The following is a 19426-nucleotide window of genomic DNA, read 5'->3' on the forward strand; positions in this document are numbered from 1 at the left end:
GACTCTCCGAGGAAAAGGGCCAAAGGTTGCAGTTATGAACAGTTCCCAACAGATGGCTCCCGAAATACAGACGGGATGGCAGTGCTGAGTGCTTGTATCAGATTTGTCTCACAAACAGAGATTCTGCTGTACCAATGGATCTGTGGGCTGAGGCCAATTGTGTGAGATTCAACCAGGACAAGTGCCAGGTCCTGCCCTTGGATCACAACAACCTCCTGCAGCTCCAGGCTGGGACAGAGTGGCTGGAAAACTCCTAGGTGGGAAAGGACCTGCTGTTTTTCAGTGGCTGAACATGAGCTGGAGTGTGCCCAGGTGGCCAAGAAGGCCAAGGACATCCTGAATGTATCAGCAATGGTGTGGACAGCAGGACCAGGGCGGTGACTGTCCCCCCGTACTGGGCACTGGTGAGGCCACACTCCAAGTGCTCTGTCCAGTTCTCGGCCCCCCACAGTAAGAAAGACTCTGAGGTGCTGGAGCGTGTCCAGGGAAGGGCAACTGGGCTGGGGAAGGGTCTGGAGCACAAGTCCTGTGAGGAGCAGCTGAGGGAGCTGGAGGTGTTTATCCTGGAGAAAAGGACGCTCAGTGTGGACCTGATCATTCTCTACAGTGACCTGATAGGAGGCTGTAGCCAGGCGGCGATGGGTCTCTTCTCCCAGTGAAATCCCCATAGTATTTAAAAGATGTGCATCATAGAATCACAGAATATTTGGGTTGGAAAAGGCCTCTAAGATTATAGAGTCCAACAATTAACCCACCACTGCCAAGTCCACCACTAAACCATGTTCCTAAGCACCAGATCTGCACATCTTCGTGGAAAATTTCAGGGATGGTGTAGATGTGGCACTTAGAGACACCTGTAAGCCACTAGTGCAAAGAAAAACCCACCCAGGCCCCATGGAGGACCAATGCCACCACAGGGGACACGCACCAAGCAAGGTGCTCCTGTGAGCACATGCACAGGAATTCTTCAGTGCAAACAAAACAACCGTGTGACCAGAAACTATTAAACTAATACAGCAAATGCTTATGGCAAGCCTCGTCTAACACAGTCTGCTCAGATCTCTTGTTACTCCATCCTCTGGGCCCATGTTGGGCACCAGAAAGGACTGTTGAGGTTTCACAAGTGCCATGCAGCCACTCACTCATTCTCCCCATTTTATACACTGGACATGGTGTTCTATGGCATGGATAATCCTTTGGCCAGTTTGGGTCAGCTCTCCTGGCCATGCTCCCTCCTGGCTTCTCGTGCACCTGCTCACGGGCAGACCATGGGAAACCAAACAGTCCTTGAGTAAGGGTAAGCACTGCTGAGCAACAACTGAAACATCAGCGTGTTATCAACATGATTCTCATCCTGAATCCAAATCACAGCACTGAAACAGCTACTAGGGAGAAAATTAACTATCCCAGATGAAACCACCACTTCTTCCATACCATTTACATCATGCCAGGTCCCCCACTTCCCAATACCCCATCACCTTTCCTGTCTTCTGATATCAGTCTTTTGATCCCTTCCACTGCCTGAAGTGAGCCTATAAAAAGGATGGGGAGAGGTTTTTGACAAGGGCATGTAGTGACAGGACAAAGAGTAATGGCTTAAAACTGAAAGAGGGGGGATTTAGATTGGATATCAGAAAGAAATTCTTTACTGTCAGGGTGTGAAGCACTGGCATAGGTTGCCCAGAAAATTTGTGCATACCCCATCACTGGCAGTGGTAAAGGCCAGGCTGGATGGCACTTTGAGCAACCTGGTTGAGTGGAAGGTGTCCCTGCCCATGGCAGAGGGGTAGAATGAGATGAGGTTTAAGGTCCCTTCCAACCCAAATCATTCTTTGATTCTGTGGTGACACCATTCCCCCTGTCTGTGGACCACCCTCCCTACAAAATCCCTTGAGGCTGTTTAGTCTGTGATTTGGGCTTCATCTGTCCTAAGAGTCTTTTGGGGCAGGAATGATGGTGTGTGGTGGTGTCACATGTAGAAACCAGTTCTGATTCCATCACTGCTGGGCTTGGCTGGTTTCATCAAAGCTCATCCTTCATTAACATGGCAATCAAAGGAGAGTTGGGTCCATATCCCCAGATTTGGAGAGGTGAGGTGCCCAGTGAGGGTGATGGGCATATAGTGGCCATGGAAACTATATGCAGTGTTATGCAGCAATTAACACCATACAGTTTAATTCATTGACTATTCTCACCCAAAATCAAATCCTCTTGAGCCACACACCGGACTTGAGAGACAGGCACAAGGCCCGTGGGTTTTGCTCTCATCTCCTGTCCCTGTGCATTGCTCCTGATGGGAGCATTGTGCAAACATTCCCTGGCATCAGCAGGACTTTCCATGGGTGCCAGTAATGCCTCTGGCTCTCACCGTGCCCCAGTGTCCTTCTGAGATGGGCACTGCTCTTCCCAGCCTCCCCCTGCAGCCCTTCACTGACCATCCCACTGCCCATGTTAGTCACGTCCCAGAGCCCTGAGGGGACAGAGCCCCTCACCAGCATCCTCTACTCCCAGTCCTTGGCAATGTGGTCAGCACAACTGAGGCCATGCATGAGGGGAGCAGCCATTCAGGACCAAGCATGTCATGTATTCATTCCCATCCCCTCATTTTCAGGCCCTGAAGGTTCTGTGCACCAGGGACCAGAACAAATACATTTCCCTCTCCCTGCCAGCCACAAGGGCACCTGGCCAGGCTGGTGGTGGCAAAGACCCTGGCACAGAGCCCTCTGCCCGCTGTCTACTGGAGCCCAGCCTGACACCTCCCATCACAACACACCCCAAGGAAGTGTATTTTTCAAAATACTTGTTTATTTCTCTCAATACTGACATTACAAAAAAAAAAAAAAAAAAAAAAAAAAATTACAAAAAACCCCCACTATAAAACATTCAGGTCTCGTTGAAACCGAGAAAAACAAATCAGCTTGCGTCTGCGCGCTGGCCTGTCTTCTCGCTCACGGCGTCCACCACATTTCTCCACACTGAACTCCACAGGGACCAGTGGAGGGAACCAGTGGCCTCCCCTCGCTGGCCAAAGCGGGCGATTGATTCAGCAGCACCTCACAGGTCTCCTCGCCCCACAGGGTAACACTGCACAGCTGTACCCCCAGCCCCACAGACACCCCCCACACAGCCCCTGCCCCCAGGGACCCCCCACTTCAATTCAGTGAATTCTCTTTTTTTTTCTTTAAGAAATTAAAAAAAAAAAAAAAAAAAAAAAAAGGATTCCTGGAGTGGGGGGGAATATTTTGGCAGGGGTTTTCTTGGTGGTGCTGTGGTCAAAAAAGAGCTGTACAAAGCCAGGTCGAACGCGCCTCCTGCTCCATAGCAGCCCTTTCCTGGGAAAAAAAACTGGCCTGAGGCAGAGTGGGCCGAGAAAGGTAAGAAATATAAAAATTCTCCTGATGGAAATCCAAATGTTTTAAAAAAATACAGTATTTGAAAATGGAGCCACTAAACAGACTGCCTCATGCACCTCCCAGCTCCGCCCTGATGTCCAGAAACACCTCCTGAATGAATTGTCCCTGTAGAAAAATATATACACACGCCTCTCTCTTCTTATTAGAATCCCTAATTTGACCTGAAACACTAGTGAAACCCACAGCTCTGCTCACGCTTGGCTCTGCTTTTGCACCCAGATTAGTGCTACACGCACACACAACCCCACTCCAAGGGTTTGCTGTTCGTGTGGCTGAATCATCCCCCTTTCAAAAAAAGCCTGGGTGCGTCAGGCCAGTATCCCCAATACAGGCAGAGAAAAACCCTTACGAAGTTTATCTAATAAGCTCTATATATATGTATTTAAAAAATAAAAGCAGCAATGCAAACTCAACACATCTGAAAAAAGAAAGCTCCACCCTGGGCTTTCCCCCCTCCTCCTGCTGGCTGGGGCCCTGTGGGCAGCAGGTGCAGGCAAGTGCTGCCCACGGGCACTGGGGACATCCCCAGGCAGGGGCAGGAGGCTGGATGGACCATCCCCACGTGCTCCGTTGTTTGGCACAGCCGAGGCTCGGTGTAGGCTTGGCACAGCAGAGAGGACCACGGTTGGACTTGGTACCATGGCCCCAGGTGAGAAATTGTCCGGCTACTGGGGGGGCCACCGCAGGCAGGAGTGATTGGCACTGCGGTTCAGCCGGGACCCCAAACAGCAGCAAGTATCAAAGAGGGGAAGAGAAAAACCAGCAGCGGGGATGCCAGATCCTGCGGAGTCCTATTTACACTGCGCCGGACCCCGACAAGTCCAGCTTCTTGTGGGAAGAGTGGCCTGAAAAGCAGGTGACATAAAAAACCCACAACACGACGCACCTCCCCGGGCAAAGGGCCCACGGCTCCCGCTCACGCGAGGCAGAAAAGATGGACCTCTGGGGAGAAAGAAAAGGTGTGGCAGCTGGGAGAGCTGTGGCAGACAGGAGTCTCCCCATTGTTGGAGTAAAAAACCGGCCAAGAAGGATGGATAGGGGGTGGGTCGGGTGGGTTTTTTGAGGGAGAAAAGTAGTGTGAGGGGTTGGATTTTTTTTTTTTTTTTGCATTTAAAAGTGCTGTGGCACCTTGGCTCTGTGTGGGCCAGGTGCTGCGGCACATGCGTTTGGAGTATTGCTGCTTTGGAGGAGAGTCCCTGGGCTCTAGGAGCATGGGAGGTGCTGCTTAAGGATCTGTCTCGTCTGGGGAGCTATTCTGTCCGGGAAGCGGATTTTGAACTCCACGATCAAGTCTCCTCGCTGGCTGGGGGCCTTGGGGAAGGGCAGCCCCTCCCCACGTAGTCTCTTCACTGTCCCCGGCTTGATGATGTCGTTGCAGGGAAGTGGGATCACCCGTCCATCGATGGTGGGAATGTTCACGGTGCAGCCGCACAAGGCCTGAGGGAGGAGGAGGGGACAGGCCATCAGATGGGGTGACACCCCAAAGCATCCCAACAACCACATCCTGTCTCCCCACTAGCTGCTCCCTGGGTTGAACCGCCCAGCTCCCTTTGGATGCTGCCCAAGAGCATTGGGTGATGCTCACCAGTGCAAGCACAGCTCGCTGCTGGTGCCAGCCTGGTCCAACCACCATGAACTGGGCTGCAGGAGATGTGCAGGAGAGGGGTGCCCCAGGAGAGGGGTGCCCCAGGAGACAGGTGCCCCAGCCCTCATGGGGGGAAGGACTCTCCTTCCTACCTCCTGGGCTGCCCAGAAGGCACCACCAGCAAGCACCCAGCCACCCACAGCAACAGCACAGGCTAAATTTAGCCCCTTTCCAGCCTCGTTGCCCAGCCTCAGGCAGCCGAAAACCCAGCTGAGATCATGGGATGCCGCCACAGCCCATCAGCTGTCACCCTCCAGAGCACGGCAGCTCTGCCCGGTGCTGGGGTTATCTATAGCACAGCCCATGTCCCATGTCCCAGCCCTGTCACCGACAGCCCCCACAAGACAATGCCAGCATGGGACAATGCTGTGGCTGTGGCACTGAGCTTCCCTGGGAGCTGGGGCGCTGGAGGGGCTGGTTCCTGTCTCCCATCCCACTGCACAGCCAGGAGCCGGTGTGGGGGTGCCACCCTGCTGTACCCCAGCCCCTGGCAGCAGCCGCACACTGGCCTGCATTGGCGAGCCACGTGACACGGGAATGCAGCAAGAAAATCCTTGTGTCCTTAAATAACTCAGACAGCTCTGTCGTACATGTGGGCAGGATCGTCTCCAGGCTTTCGGCAAGGGCTGAGCAAGAGGACTGCAGAACGATGCTTCTGGAAGGGAGCAGGGGGTGGGGGGTTGCTGAGCTACAGCCTCGAGCTTCCATGTGGGGGCTGGCACAGGTCTGAACTGGGTCCTGGGGGTCCCAGCCCTCCCAAGGCACCTTGCAAGGAGAGTGGAGGAAGATGCAATTGCTGTTTCTGGGGTAGGTGGGGGAATGTTCTGCATTCCCCTCCCCAGAAAAAGCCTCCAGAGTCAGAGCAGGAACAGGCACCAGGAGAAACATCTCATGCTGGCCACTGGCTCTGAGATGATGGATGGGGCTTCTGCAGCTGAACCAAGGCTTTGAACCAGAGGGTTTGCAGTGGGATCTGTGCCAGAGCTGGTTGGGGGTCTCTGGTGAGTGGAGAACAAGGGAGAAGGTCCTGTCTCCTTGCATGGCTCATCTGCACAGGTCTCCTCCTGGAGAGCGTGTCCTCCAGGGATGAAGTCTTTAGCCTGCTGGAGGATGCCATCATCAACTCTGTGTGAGCAGCAGGTGCTTGGCTGATCTCCAGCAGGTTGGGGGGTAAACAAAGGACAATCTTCCCACATCAAGGAGTTTCTGCTGCGCACTCAGGCAAGGATGCCAAAGCCCTCCTGCTCGCTGGTGCCCAGTGCTGTGTGCCATGGCTGCATGTGCCCACGTGTCCCAAGAAAAGGACACCTTCAGCCACAAAATGGAAAGGAGCACAAGAACTCCCTATGGGAACACGTGGATGGGGAAAGCAGACAGAGATGTGAGCAGAAGCGGGCGGTAACAGTGAAGGCAGACAGGATCTTAATGTTTCCTTCCCAGAGCCAAGACGCAAGAATCCGAGGCAATCGCTCCCCCGCCGTATGTCCCTGTTTTTCATTCTTCTTGCTCAACTTTGCTGGCATTTGGGAAAACGGTTGCTGAAGTAACACCAGTAACTGCGGGAGCTACCCCGCATCCTAGAAAGAGGCTTGGTTCATCTCTGGGGATGAAATCACCCTGGGTTTGAGTGCTGTGCTGTGTGAGAAGAGCTTTATCTAGGTCAGCGTTGGGTCCACCTCCGCTCACAGCGGAGCCACCAGGGAGGATGTCGGCATCGGCCGTGTCCCAGCCGGGATGAGCTGAGCTGCAGGTGCTTCGAGGAAGGTAATGCCGGGTAAAGGATGCAAAGCAGGATGGTGCTGAGGGCAGGCATTAGGCAGCAGCCAGGCGGGCACAACGCCCTGCCGGCAGCACTGCCTCCCAGCAGAGGCAGCTGCTGGTGGAGCCCTGAGCCTCCTCCCTCCTGCAGCTCCCCACTGTGGCACACGCCTCTGATTTTAAGAAGGAAGACAACAAATCCCAGGAAAAGCACTCATACATCTTTGATTCTGCAGCAGACAGGTGGCAAAAAGCCTGCACTGCCCTGGCCAGGCACCAAACAGGGCTGGGACTTGAGGGCTGGGAGGGCCCTCCAGCACAGCTGAGAGTGGGGCGAAGCACCCATCACATGCCAGCTTTCCTGATGGCACTATGTTCTCTCATGGCAGTGACATGAGAGAACTAACTCAGGCTAGAAAAGGCAGCCTTGCAAGGAGGAAGGTGCAAGGAGAGCACCCAGAGGCTGAGGAGACGGAGAAGTTGTGCTCTGTCACATATTGAGGTGGTAGCATACAGAATTGGAGAGCTCCCAGCATCTGATCGTGCTCCAGAGCACTTAAGGAACTTCTTTTCCTGGAAGACAAATGCAGCAGAGCATCACACTGCCCTGGCAAGCAGCAGGCTGGGGATGACAGCCAGACCAGCAGCTCCATGAGGATGCCCAGCATGTTGGGTTTGTGGTGGGGGAGGTCAGAGACCAGAAATTCCAGCTGAAAGAGATGAGGAATTTGCCTGGACCAGCAATTTTCTGCTTTGTGACTGCATTGTGCAAACCCACTGCCAGCTTGCAGGCCTTGCTCATGGAGCTCACAGGTGTCCAACACTTCTGGTGCAACAGTATGTGGAGCTGGAGCAAGTTTCTCTGGTTGCTGCTCAAAGGTCAACTCCAGGCACGAGTCCCTCCAGCCTGAGCAGTGCACAAACTTGGGCTAACATGGTCTGGGCATCAGCACAGTCAGCACAGGGTTAACTTTACTGATAAGAGGAATGAACAGAAGGAAATATCTGAGATATGGCATGCACAGCTCCATAAATAAGGCAGTCTCTCCCAAGTATTTCTGGATCAGCCAGGAGAACCAGCTATTGCAGGAATAAACCTCTGCACTTTGCACTGTGAGGGAAACTCTACTCCTGAGTCTGCAGGTTAAGTGGAGCTGAGCTTCCTTCAGGAGTGTCTAGCTCTGCCTGGCCCACATGCTTTTTGCCACCAGTGGCACAGCCCGAGCTGGGATGCAGAGCCATTGCAGAACTCTCCTGACTCGCCGGCACACTTCACAAGATCACGTTTCCCTGCCTCAGGTCTGGCCCATTGAGCTTATTTCTATTAAACGCATTTGAGAACATAAATCTGCCTTCAGGAAGGAAAAAAAAATCAGCTCATTAAGAAGACAGACAGCGTCTACCGTCTGAAAGGAACAGCAAATGGCAGCTGCCAAAAGCGTCAACGTTAAATGCAGCTGCCAGCTGGGATTTATTAAAAGGTAGTTTTACAGCAGCGGTGGCGAACAGCACATCTTGTACTGAGGTAATCTCCCCTTTCCTCTCCCACCTTCGTGCAGATTGCTGGATGATCTGATGCATCCAGCCCCGCCGTGACCTCCAGGACTGGCAGCCCGGAAGTGTTGAATTTTACTCATTGCCTGGGTATTTACTTTGTTTGGTTCTTTATCTCGGAATCAAGGAAAACAGCTAAAGCACTGCTCAGGGAGGGCGAAGGATCACTTTCCTCCACGTGATCCCACTCTCTGCCTACAGGGAGAGGCACCTGGTGCAACCCCAGGCAGTAACTATGCCACAGCAGGCTCAGGTACAGGAAAAGCAGGAATCAGATGGATGCCAGCCAACCCAGGTTTTCCCTTGTTCCTACAGAGGATGTTCCACATGTGAATACCCTACGCTAAAATGGAAAAACAAGACATATGGAGAAGGGAGAAAATTAATAAATACCACCTGTATTGGCACAAGAAGTGAGGTGTCTTTAGCAGGGACTGCAGCGTCCGTGTCCCACATCCAGCACTGAGGTCAAGAACCTCCAAAACCAAGACCAAGTTGGCTTCTGCAGTTCCTTTCTTGCGACCTACCTGGTCCTTCCTATCCAGAGTTGCCCCAAATGTCATGAACCAGTGCCACCTCCCATCCCACGGGATTTAGCAGCCGTACCCACCTCTTTAAGACTGATGTTTGCCGTGTAGATCACATTCGTCCCGTCCCTCTTGAAGTGCGAATGAGGCTTGTCCTTGAGGATGAAGACAATGTCTGCAGGGATGTTGTCCGGAGTGGCATCCCCTTCTTTGGGGAATGTGATTTTGGTTCCCTCCTTCCAACCCCGCTTGATGACAATGTTTAGGATCTTGTCCTCAGTCCGCATGGTCCGGCCATCAGCATTGAGCCTTCTGCGAGTGATCTTCATCCTCTTGGTGGATCCGTGGTAGATCTCTTCCAGGGACACCTTGAGCTCATGGATGACAGGTGGGTCTTGGACCTTCCTCCGCGTGTGCAGGGACTCCTGGTGCCGCCGGTGAACCCCATTAATGCCATTGAAGCCAAACCGGCCAAAGGCACTGAAAGGGTCATCGTCGTCATCCATATCCATGTCTTCCTGGTCAAAGCCATTGAACATCCGGGAGCGACTGCTGGCGAAGAAGATGTCGAAAGGGTTGGAGCCTCCGAAGAAGGACGCAAAGGTGGCATGGGGGTCTCCATGGAAAGTGTAGTGGAAGGTGCTCCCTGAGCCACCTGAAGAGCCACCTCCAGTTTTGAGGCCTGGAAGAGAAGGGGGAAGAGGAGACATGAATGCTCCCTGTGGGGGAATGCTCTGCTGGGACTGCACTGCCCAAGTGGGAGAATGACCTCTGCCACCTCCAGGCAGTTCTTCCACCCTCTCCTTTGGTGTGCAGATCACCACCTCCAGCCCAACCACTGTGAAGGCACCATCTCCACCCATGACACACAGTCCTACCCCTACACCGTGCAAGCTCCGAATTCATTCAGGTTTTGTTCCCTCTATCCCTACTGAAGGACTTCTTTGGTTCTCTCCACCCAATTCACCTAATTTTAATTTAAAACATATCCTGATCAGCCCATCTCCATTTTTCCCCATGAGCAGGCTCCTTCCTGTCCCAATATCCTTGTCTCTGAGACTGGACATTAGGAAAAATTTCTTCACAGAAAAGTTGGTCAGGCATTGGAACAGGCTGCCCAGCAAAGTGATGGAGTCACCATCCTTGGAAATATTCAAAAGTTGTGTGGATGTGGCACTTAGGGACATGGGTTTGTGGTGAACATGGCAGTGCATCATTAAACGATCCTACAGATCTTTTCTACCCTCAATGATTCTATAGGCAGGTGGAAGTGAGCAGACCTCCAGGTCAGCATGCAGCTCCCTGCATATTGGCTGTAAAATGCCAGGTAAGCTCTGGGTTTGGATCATCTGGCAACCCTTCCCATGGGAAACTCTGCTGCCAGGTCCCAGGCTGAGCCTTACGTCACTGCAACTCCTCCCAGGTCCCAAGGAGTCAAGGCACATGACAAGTGCCCCCCAAAGAGGTCACACATGCTTTGCAAGGCTATTTTTGACCAGGAGGGTTGGGAAGGGTTAAGCCAAGCCTAGCTCAGGGACTATTTTCAGGGCACAGCAGTGACAGTGAAGGACTGTTTCTGACAGGCTGTCCTTTGTCCCAGTCCCCCACGCCCCTTCCAAGCAGGACAAGTTTGGGGGTCTCTTCTGAGTGCTGAAGTCAGTATTCTGAGTGGGTTGAAGGGGCTTTTGTGCTTCACCTTGCCTACACAGAATGTGGGACCCAGAAGCTCCTCAAAATGCTGACCTCCGTTGCTGAAACAAATAGGAAACAAAAGGTGTGTGTGGGGGGGGTGGTCATGGACCATGAGAGATTCAACTCTGATGGGGCATGGGGGAAGATGGTCTTTAACTTGATGGGGCAGCAAGGGGGACACTCTTACCCTCTTCCTTAATTCGCTCTTATTTTAGATGCCTGCAGGCTATGGGGATTTTGCCAAATCCCCAGTGAGCCCCATTCCTAATAGACTGTACAGCCAGGAGGTTTCACCTTTAATCCCATGACGCCAGCCTGAGCGGGGTCCGATTTCATTGAGGCCTCCCGGGAAAAGCTGGTTTCCCACTTGAGACAGTCTCTTCTCATTTTACAGGGCGGCAAATGACTGTGCCTGGTGCATCCATCATAGCCCTGACATAACTAACGGGTCAACAATTAACCCACTGCTGCTTAATCCTGCCGGTGGCTTGTGAGGGGATGCACCTGCCTGAGAGAGGAGCTGCCTCTTCCACCCAGCAGCCTGCTCCTGCCAGACCTCCTGCTCTTTTAAGCACCCAAGTCCTGGGCTGATTAATGCAGATGTTATTCAGCACTCTCCTCGAATGGGGTTGCGCTCTTCCATCTTCGACTAATAAGGCCGCCTTCGTTGGAGCGGCTCTCCTCCTCCTCCTCCTCCTCCGTGCCAACCACCAGACAACAGCAGCCGCTTGGTTTCAAAACAAGGGCCTATTACTTAAATTGGGAAAAGCTTTGAATCCTGTAGGTCAGCCTGTACCAGGGAGGACAATGGGACCAGTGCCCAAGTGCAGGGGGAATGTGGGCAGAGCAGTGAGTCTCTGCTGTGTTATTTAGGTCATTTAAAGAGCTGCTAACGAACTACCCCAGGTATGACCCAGGAGGTGAGCTCCTTTCACTTCCATTTCTCAGCTGGTGCCTGGAGTTTTGGGGCAGAGAGCAGGGAGAGCCCAGCCACCCCAGGAAGCAAGGTGACAAATTGCTGGAAAAGTGAAGCTGCCTGGGGAGGAGCAGGATAAGAGGTGATTTCTGACACCTGTGGAGCATTCACTCTCTCTGATTCTTTGGAAACCATTCCCATTTCAGGAATAGGCATGAAACACTGAACCACCTCTTTGTGAAAACCCTCCCTTCACCTCTAAAACTGATTTGGACTCCACATCCCTGCCTCCCAGTGGGCAGTGCTTATCCCCTTACCTTCCTCTCCGTACTGGTCGTATACAGCTCGTTTCTTGGGGTCACTCAGGACATCATAAGCCTCTGCAATCTCCTTGAACTTCTCCTCAGCGCTGGGGTCTTTATTCTTATCGGGGTGATATTTCAGGGCCATTTTCCGATAAGCCTTCTTGATTTCATCTTCATTGGCGCCACTCTGGATGCCCAAAATCTTGTAATAGTCCTTCCCCATGACGGCAACGCTGCCGGGAGCCGAATACTTATTCCTGAAAGGAGAAAGACAGCTCTTCGTAAGGTGAATATCACACTGGAGCAGTTGGGGACGGGACCAGCACACACTTATCACGGAGCCGATGCTCCCTGCGTCCCAAGGGCCAGCAGCACCAGAGCTGGCTCAAGTCCACGCTTCCCAACAGAGGTCAGAGCCCTGGTGCCAGAATGTGTCCCAGCTCTGGTTTTACCCCGCTAAGCCCCACAGCAGGGATGGACAGACTCATCTCTGAGGCTGACAGGGAGAGAGAGCCCAAGTCGGGGCACGGCGCTATTATAGGGGCCACGCCACTGCTAACGTCAGGCCAGGACCACGTCCCTGTCTGTCCCCCCCTGCCTGAGTCAGGAGGGCTGAGCTATGTCCAAATGTAGCTGCCTGCCTGTGTCCACCCCCTTACCTTGTTCTCTCCCAGCTGGGGACCTGAGACCCAAGTCAGGGTGATGACAGCAGGTTTTGGAGGCTGAAAGCAGTGGCAGGGACCACGCTGTGCCTTCACCTTAAAGGAACTTCAAACATTTTGTTCCTGAAAGCAATTGGCATTCAGCTGATAAGCGCCTCCGGCTGTCAGAGCCATAATTTGTATTTAGCGGAGAGAGAACGGAGCCGTTAGACAGAAACATCTTGTGATGGTGGGAGGGCTTTTTTCTTTTTTTGTTTAAAAAAAACCCAACACTTTCTAGCCTGACTTGCACTCCCTGAGAGCCTCCAACTGGATCTTGCAGTAAGCCAGGAACTCAGGGCTCACTCGCTCCATCGTGCGGGGGCCGAGGCCATGCCCATGCCTATACTAAGGCATGGAAAACCCGGTGGCTGTAATTCATCCCCCAGTCACCGCTGGAGTTGCAGCCACCCAGGGAGCAGCCAGGAGAGATGGCAGGGCTGCTCCTCCAGGAAAAAGCTAACAAGTCCCACGCTTCTCCACAGATGTTTCCCAGTGCTCCTCGACTTTTGGCTATCTGACAGCAAACACTTGATACCCTGAACCTCAGGGTCCTGCCTGGCCCCTCTCACACTCAGTGCTGACCCTGCTCCCCAGGTGCTGCCCCAGCAGACCTGCACTGTGGGAGTGTGGGAGCACTCATATCGTGCTCCCTGTTACAGTCCAGGTTTCACCCCATCCTTGCTCCAAATACACCTGAGCCACCTCAACTCACTGTGCCCCTCCAGCAGATGGATTTTGGCATAGGGTGTGAGCCTTGGCCCTTTTTTTCACCATCATACAAGCTACCACATGTTCTCCCCATCCTTATTCTATCCATGACCTCCCACTGGAAGTCACAGAGGGACCTCCCAACCACCACAGGTCAACCAAGGGTGGCTATGCTCCGCTAGGATCCTTGCCTGGGTGCTACACTGAGCCCCTGGCAGCCACATCAAGCATCCAGCACTTGCCTTGGGCCATGCCTTGGGCAATGACCACCTACAGGGGCTTGGAAATCGGCCCCACATTTGGCCACCTCCTTCCAAACCACCAACTTCTGCTCTTTTTTTGCTCCAGCCATGAAGCAGGTGCTTTGCTGTAGATGGGGAGGGGGGCTAAGGTACCCCTGAAGGACCCAGTGAGGGGAGATACGGGCATCTGCAAACACTGTACAGCAGCTCAGGGGGCACAAAATAGGTGGGAGGAGGTCCCTGGGGGCATAAAGAGCATCTGACAGCATCTCCTGTGGCAGCTCCCAGATGCCAGCACATTTCTATACCAGCTCCTACATGCAGAGATGCCAGCAGCACCCAGCCCACACAGGTGCTGGGGGATGCTCTGCCCCCAGCCCACACCCACCTCCCCATTTACCCTCCCTAAGTGGCGGGGGGCTGCAGGAGACCCTGGGGCGAGCAACAGGCAGGAGAGCCAAGAGCTAGCCTGTCCATTCTCCCCACCAAGGGTCAACCCAACACCCTGCTTCCCCACAGCTACCCCCAGTGGAGGGCAGGGGCTCCTGAGACCAGTACTGGGACCAGGATTTGGCCCTGTCTGGAGGTTGCCAACCTTCCCACAGCGAGAACAAACCAAGCTGTGCTACAGACTACCCCATCACACCCTAGCTCCAGCAACACAGAGGTGACAAACCTTTAACTGTCGCTGCCCAGGAACCACAGTATCTGGCTCCGACCCCACGCAGCCCAACCTGACAGCACCACTTGGACCCCCTCACCTGGCCAAAACCCCGCAGCGCTTCCCATGAAAACACATCCCGTCCTGGCAAAATGCTGCCCCCACCCACAAGATCTCTGGTCTTGCCCAGCGAGAGATCTTTGGCCAGGGTGGGGACGCCTGATGAGGCTCTCTGACCTGACCGGGGACCCCTTCGGCTGGCTGGGAGCCGAGGGGAGGGGGGAATTTCTATACCGAAATGCATCCCGGTGCCGCGGTTTACCGTGCCAGAGAGGACCAGGTGCCGGCGGGTGACCCGGTGGGTTAAGGCACACTCCGGAGGCTCAGCTCACATGCACAATGGTGGTAAAACACGACTCTGTCCCCGCAGAGCCTCCCTCCTTCCCTCCCACCTCTCTGGGATCAGCTGCGCCTTGCCACCGATCCTCTCCCCCTTCTGCTCAGTCATCCTCTCCTGCCTTCCCATTTAACCCCCTCGGGAGCGGTGGGGGGTTTCAGGCAGGCAAAGGCATTTCTGCATTGCCCTTGCAAACTGGATGCCTCCAGATAAGCCACGGCCACCCTGCCTTGGAGAAAACCACAGGCATTCCCATGCCCCGCCGAGCCAGCCCAGCCTCCATCCTCCTCTTGCAACCACACCAAAAGAGAAAAAAAAAATTAAATAAAGAATAAATCTTTGTTCCAGCCCCGCACATGACATCAGCCCGAGCAACTGCTGGGCGAACGCGCCAGCTGAATAGCGATCGTTTGACATAATCCCTCCGCTCGGCAGTCATCTAAGGGAACAAACCCACCCTGGCAACGGCACAAGGCTTTTTTTTGTTCCATCTCAGGGTGCAAGGTCACCGCGGGATGCCAGAGACAGGCACTGATGGTTTAATGAGGACACAAGGTCGAGAGGCAGAAACCCACTTACCGAAACTTTACGAACACATTCATAGTCCAAGCTGTCATTTTTAAAGGCTCTAGTTTTATTTTAAACATCGCGGCTGTCCGCAGGCGGCGGCAGGTGCTGTGTGCCCGGCCGGGAGGCACTGGAGGGCGGGAGGAGGGTGGCGGAGCGAAAGGTGCCGGCTCGTGCCGGGGATGCCGCCGCCGCCAAGGGATGCTCTGCTGGCGAGTCCCCTCCTCCACCTCCTCCGGCACACCCAAAGGGCTGCTCCTCGCCAGCCCGGCAGCCGTGGTTGCCTCTGACCTCGCTCCCAGGCTGGGTCCGAAAGGGCTCCTCCAGTCAACGCGCTGCTGCTGGGGAGCTGTCGTCCTTTGTGTGCTTCCCAGCCGCGCACGGAGAGACCCTTCAATGGAGTCACTTGCCGTGCGCTGTAATTTTCCTTTTAATTGGTTTCTCGACGCTTTCTCGTTAAACTGACAGATTAAGACACTTCTGCTTAATCCGTCAGCTCTGGCATTCCTCTTCCCCGCTGCCGCAAGGCACCCAGCCGCCCGGTACCGTCACGTCCCCCACGCAGCCCCCGCCGAGGAGCGCAGGGAGCGCAGCCAGGAGCCCCCCGGTGTCCCCAGAAACGACTCTGCTGACGCCCAGGGCTGAGCACCCGCCAGGCGAATCGGGTAGGGAGAAAAGTGGGGCGGCGTTGATATGGAAAAAAGTCACGTTAACCAATGTGCACCTCCCCAGCTTTTCCCGTTCGGATGCATGGGGGTCCCTGTATCCCCCTCACCAGGCGCCGGCACCGGTCCCCCGGCAGAAGGGATCTGAGTGCCGCACTCCCGCCCGGCATCCGGCGCTCCCCGTGGCGGCAGGGCAGCGGGACGGGGACGGTGCGTCCCCCGAGCCCACGGCGCAAAACCTACTTCTGAGAAGTCACCTTCAGGCGCGCCAAGGAAAGCCAATGCCACCGCGTTCCCCCGTCTGTCACCATCACTTGCGGGCCACAGAGAGCATCCTCTCCGGACGCCCTACACCGAAATTGGGCAGCCGTACTGGGAACATCACCAGGCAGCTCCTGCATCCCACCCGCGGCAAGCAAAACGCCGGGCGGGCGACAGCCCCTATCCTGCTGCGGCCCCAGGGGCTGGGGTCCCGCCGAGCTCCGAGCCGGGTGGGTTCGGCGAGGCGCGGGTGCCGAGGCAGTGCATACCTCTCGGCGCGGCTCCAGAAGAGCAGGATGGCCGGCATGGCAGCGTATCCCGGGTTTAGTCAGGGAGCTGGTGGGGATCTTGTCGCGCCGGGGCAGGCAGAGCCACCCGTGCCCGTGCTGGATGGCAGGCGCAGGCAACCAGGCAGCAATGTCATGACTACCCGCAATGAATCATCCCCTCCCCGAGCCCCCACACGCACCGCCCGCCTCCCCCTCCCCACCGACAGCCCCACTGGGGTGCCGGCACCTGCGTGGGGATGGGGTTAACCCTCCCCTCGCTGCCTCTTGCCAGCACAGCCCCCGCTGCCAGCCCCGCTGGCGGCCGCCTCCTGCGTGGGCACGGATCAGGACCCCCGCTCAGAATCTCCCCAGAGAGGGTCCCCCATTTCCATACCCACAAAGTGCTGCTGGGGATGGTGTCATACCACTTGCTATCACCCCTGACAGGGTCCCCCATTTCCAGACCTATCTGGTGCTGGCTCCTGGGTGGAGATGGGGTCAAGCCCCTCACAGAGTCTCCCCAGGTAGGTTCCCCTCTTTTCAGCCACACTCACAGCTGCTCACAGTTGTGTGGAGATAGGGTCAAGCCCCTCCATGCTGCCTCCCCGCGTAGGGTGCCCTATTTCCAGACTTAGTAGGATGCTCACAATGCCATGGGGATGGGGTTAAACCCCCTCATTGCACAGATCGACACCCCGTGCCCCCTGCCCAGCCCCATTGCGGGGCTAAGGACTTCATGGGGATGGGATTTATCCCCCTCCCAAGTCCACAGGCACTATCATTTTTAGGGGCTGTCACCCACATGGGGGTTCACCCACACGTTGTGCCCCAGTACACAGACCCACGGGGTCCAGGGGTGACCCCCTGCCATGATCAAGCCCCACTGGGACCCACTGTCTGCCCCAAGAGGAAAGCAGATTAACCCTTCCCTCCTGGCCAGCCCTCCCAGGAGACACTGTCACCTCAACTGGGGACAGGGGTTAACCCCTTCCATGCTGGTCCCTCTAAACCTGTTACTGTTACCTGGGTGGGAGGTTACCAACTTTCTCACCAGCCAGTTCAGCCCCACTGGGATACATAGGTACCCCCAGTATGGTGGTGGAGGAGTGTTGACCCCTTCTTGGCCAGACCACATAGCTCAAACAGGGCACAGTTTCGCTCCAAAGCGAAACAGGAGAGAGGGGTTAACCCTAACCTCACCACCCTCTCCAGCCCCACAGAGCTGTATTGTAGCCCCATGGCAGGGGTATTAATCTCTCTCTCCCAGCCTCACTTGGACGCACTATCCCCGTTATGGAGCAGAGGGGATTAACCCCTTCCTGCCACCCCCTTCAGACCCACAGGGACATGTGGTCACCAAGTAGGGCAGCCCAGTTAACCCTGACCCACAGCCCCACCAAGAAACCCTGACATCCCACAGGGGCCAGAGATGCCAACCCCTTCCTCCCCCACCTTCAGCCCCATAGAGAGGTCATGTCATCCCATGGTGACAGGACAGAGTGGTTGGCTTCTGTTCCCCAACCATGAAGGGGAAAAGGGGCTAAGCTCCCAGACCCACAGCAAAACCCTGTCACCCCTTGGGGCAGAGAGGCCAATCCTGCCAGCCCCTGAGGACACCCTATTACTTCATAAAGCAGAGGTTTAAGCCCCCACATCAGGACAGACTGTCACCCCATGGGTGCAGCGGGGCGAGCGTTCCTTCCCAGTCCTACAGGCATATGCTGTCACCCCATGGGCAGAGGGGCCAATCGCCTCCAGCCCCATAGTGACACCCGGTCACCCCTTCAGGCAGAGGGACTGTCCACCTCAGCCCCATAATGACACCCTGTCAGCCCTGGGAAAGAGGGACTGATCCTCCCCAGCCCCACAGTGACATTCTATCACCCCACAGGGCAGGGGGACTGACGAATCACCCCAACTTCATGGCAGCAACTTGTCAACCCACAGCGCAGAGAAATGACGCCCCCGTCCCATGGCAACACCCTGTCACCCTATGGGCAGGGGTACTGACCCCACGGTGACACCTTGTTACTCCCGAGACAGGGGCACTGCCGCCCCCGCCCCACAGTGACACTTTGTCACGCCCCGGGGCCAACCCCCGGCGTGAGGGGGACTGACCCCCGCCCAGCCCCACGGCAACACCTTGTCACGGCGCAGAGAGTGACGCCCCACCCCACAGTGACACCCTGTCACCCCCAGTGCGGGGTGACACGACCCCCCCATCCCCACGGCGAACCGCCTCGCTCCATGGGGCGGGGGGCCTAATTCCCCCCAGCCCCACGACAACAACTTGTCACCCCACGGCAGTCCCACAGTGACACCCTATCACCCCACTCGGCAGGGGGACTGTCCCCCCTCGCCACGGTGTCCCACCGCGGTGGCGCAGGCGGGGCCGGGGTGCGGGGGTCGGTGTGGGGGTCCGGGGGCGGTGGGGGGGCCCCCCCCGGCACTCACCGCTCCCGCTGTCCCGGGGCGCCGCGGGCTCGCTGGGCCGCCCCCGCCCCCGCCCCCCGGTCGCCACGTCAGGGGAGTCCCGCCCGCGCGCGCCCCGCCCCTGTTGGCCCGGGGGGCTGTCCATCGCCGCGCTGCGCCGCGCTGATTGGTTGTCTCCGAAGGGGAGGCGGGGCGAAGGATGGCCCCCGACGCTCCCCTCCCCGCCTCTCCCCCCTGCGCCTCCCCGCCGCCGTTTTCCATTGGCCAGTTCAAGCCTGCACCGCCCTTTCGGCGCTCTCTGATTGGCCTGGCGCTCGCTCGCAGCGGCGGGATCCCCGCGGGGAATCTTCTGGAAAGGTGTGACGTCACCGCGGAGCCGCGCCTCACGCCGTGCCTCAGCGCTCCCTCCTCCGCCGCCCGCGGGTCCGGGGGCTCGGGGAGCGGGGGATGTGACCCGGACCCGGGGCGGTGCAGCGGCGGTGGGTGGTTCTTACAGCGCCAGGGGCACATAGCACGCTCTGCGGGGCTGGGGGCTGCGCACGGCCTGTGCCCCATCCCCCAGGGTCTGGCAGCCCCCCAGGACCCCGGCCCGGGCCGGCGTTGTGCAGAATCGCAGAATCACTGAGTCAATGAGGTTGGAAAAGACCTCTGAGCTCAAGTCCAGCCTATGACTAGACAGCACCCTATCAACCAGACAATGGCACCAAAG

At 56.2% G+C, this 19426-nt stretch overlaps 1 protein-coding gene across 6 annotated transcripts; it reads right to left on the minus strand.

Annotated features, from left to right (window-relative positions):
- Nucleotides 1-3365: 3365 nt before the first annotated feature.
- On the minus strand, nucleotides 3366-18790 carry DNAJB5 (DnaJ heat shock protein family (Hsp40) member B5). Of its 6 annotated transcripts, none has more exons than XM_010395075.4 (4): nucleotides 15102-16261; nucleotides 11823-12067; nucleotides 8981-9579; nucleotides 3366-4850 (listed from the first exon to the last, which is right to left on the minus strand). In XM_010395075.4, the coding sequence occupies exons 1-4, from the start codon at nucleotides 15167-15169 to the stop codon at nucleotides 4617-4619; spliced, it is 1146 nt and encodes a 381-aa protein (XP_010393377.1). In that variant the 5' UTR covers nucleotides 15170-16261; the 3' UTR covers nucleotides 3366-4616. The 6 variants fall into 6 exon arrangements, with proteins under 6 accessions (XP_010393377.1, XP_039423350.1, XP_039423349.1 ...); XM_039567416.1 differs by lacking the exon at nucleotides 15102-16261 and adding an exon at nucleotides 18739-18790 and having other exon boundaries at nucleotides 4504-4850; XM_039567415.1 differs by lacking the exon at nucleotides 15102-16261 and adding an exon at nucleotides 16285-16461 and having other exon boundaries at nucleotides 4504-4850.
- Nucleotides 18791-19426: the final 636 nt, after the last annotated feature.

This window comes from Corvus cornix, chromosome Z, assembly GCF_000738735.6.
Source record: "Corvus cornix cornix isolate S_Up_H32 chromosome Z, ASM73873v5, whole genome shotgun sequence".
Classification (NCBI taxonomy): Eukaryota; Metazoa; Chordata; class Aves; order Passeriformes; family Corvidae; genus Corvus; species Corvus cornix.

Bases quoted from the DNA above. Each gene is read 5' to 3' on its own strand.
- DNAJB5 (XM_010395075.4), bottom strand. From the start codon at position 15,169: ATGTTTAAAATAAAACTAGAGCCTTTAAAAATGACAGCTTGGACTATG. The intron at 9,580-11,822 runs GTAAGGGGATAA...CTTCTCTTCCAG, and splicing joins CGACCAGTACGGAGAGGAAG to GCCTCAAAACTGGAGGTGGC. The intron at 4,851-8,980 runs GTGGGTACGGCT...CTCCTCCCTCAG, and splicing joins CAAACATCAGTCTTAAAGAG to GCCTTGTGCGGCTGCACCGT.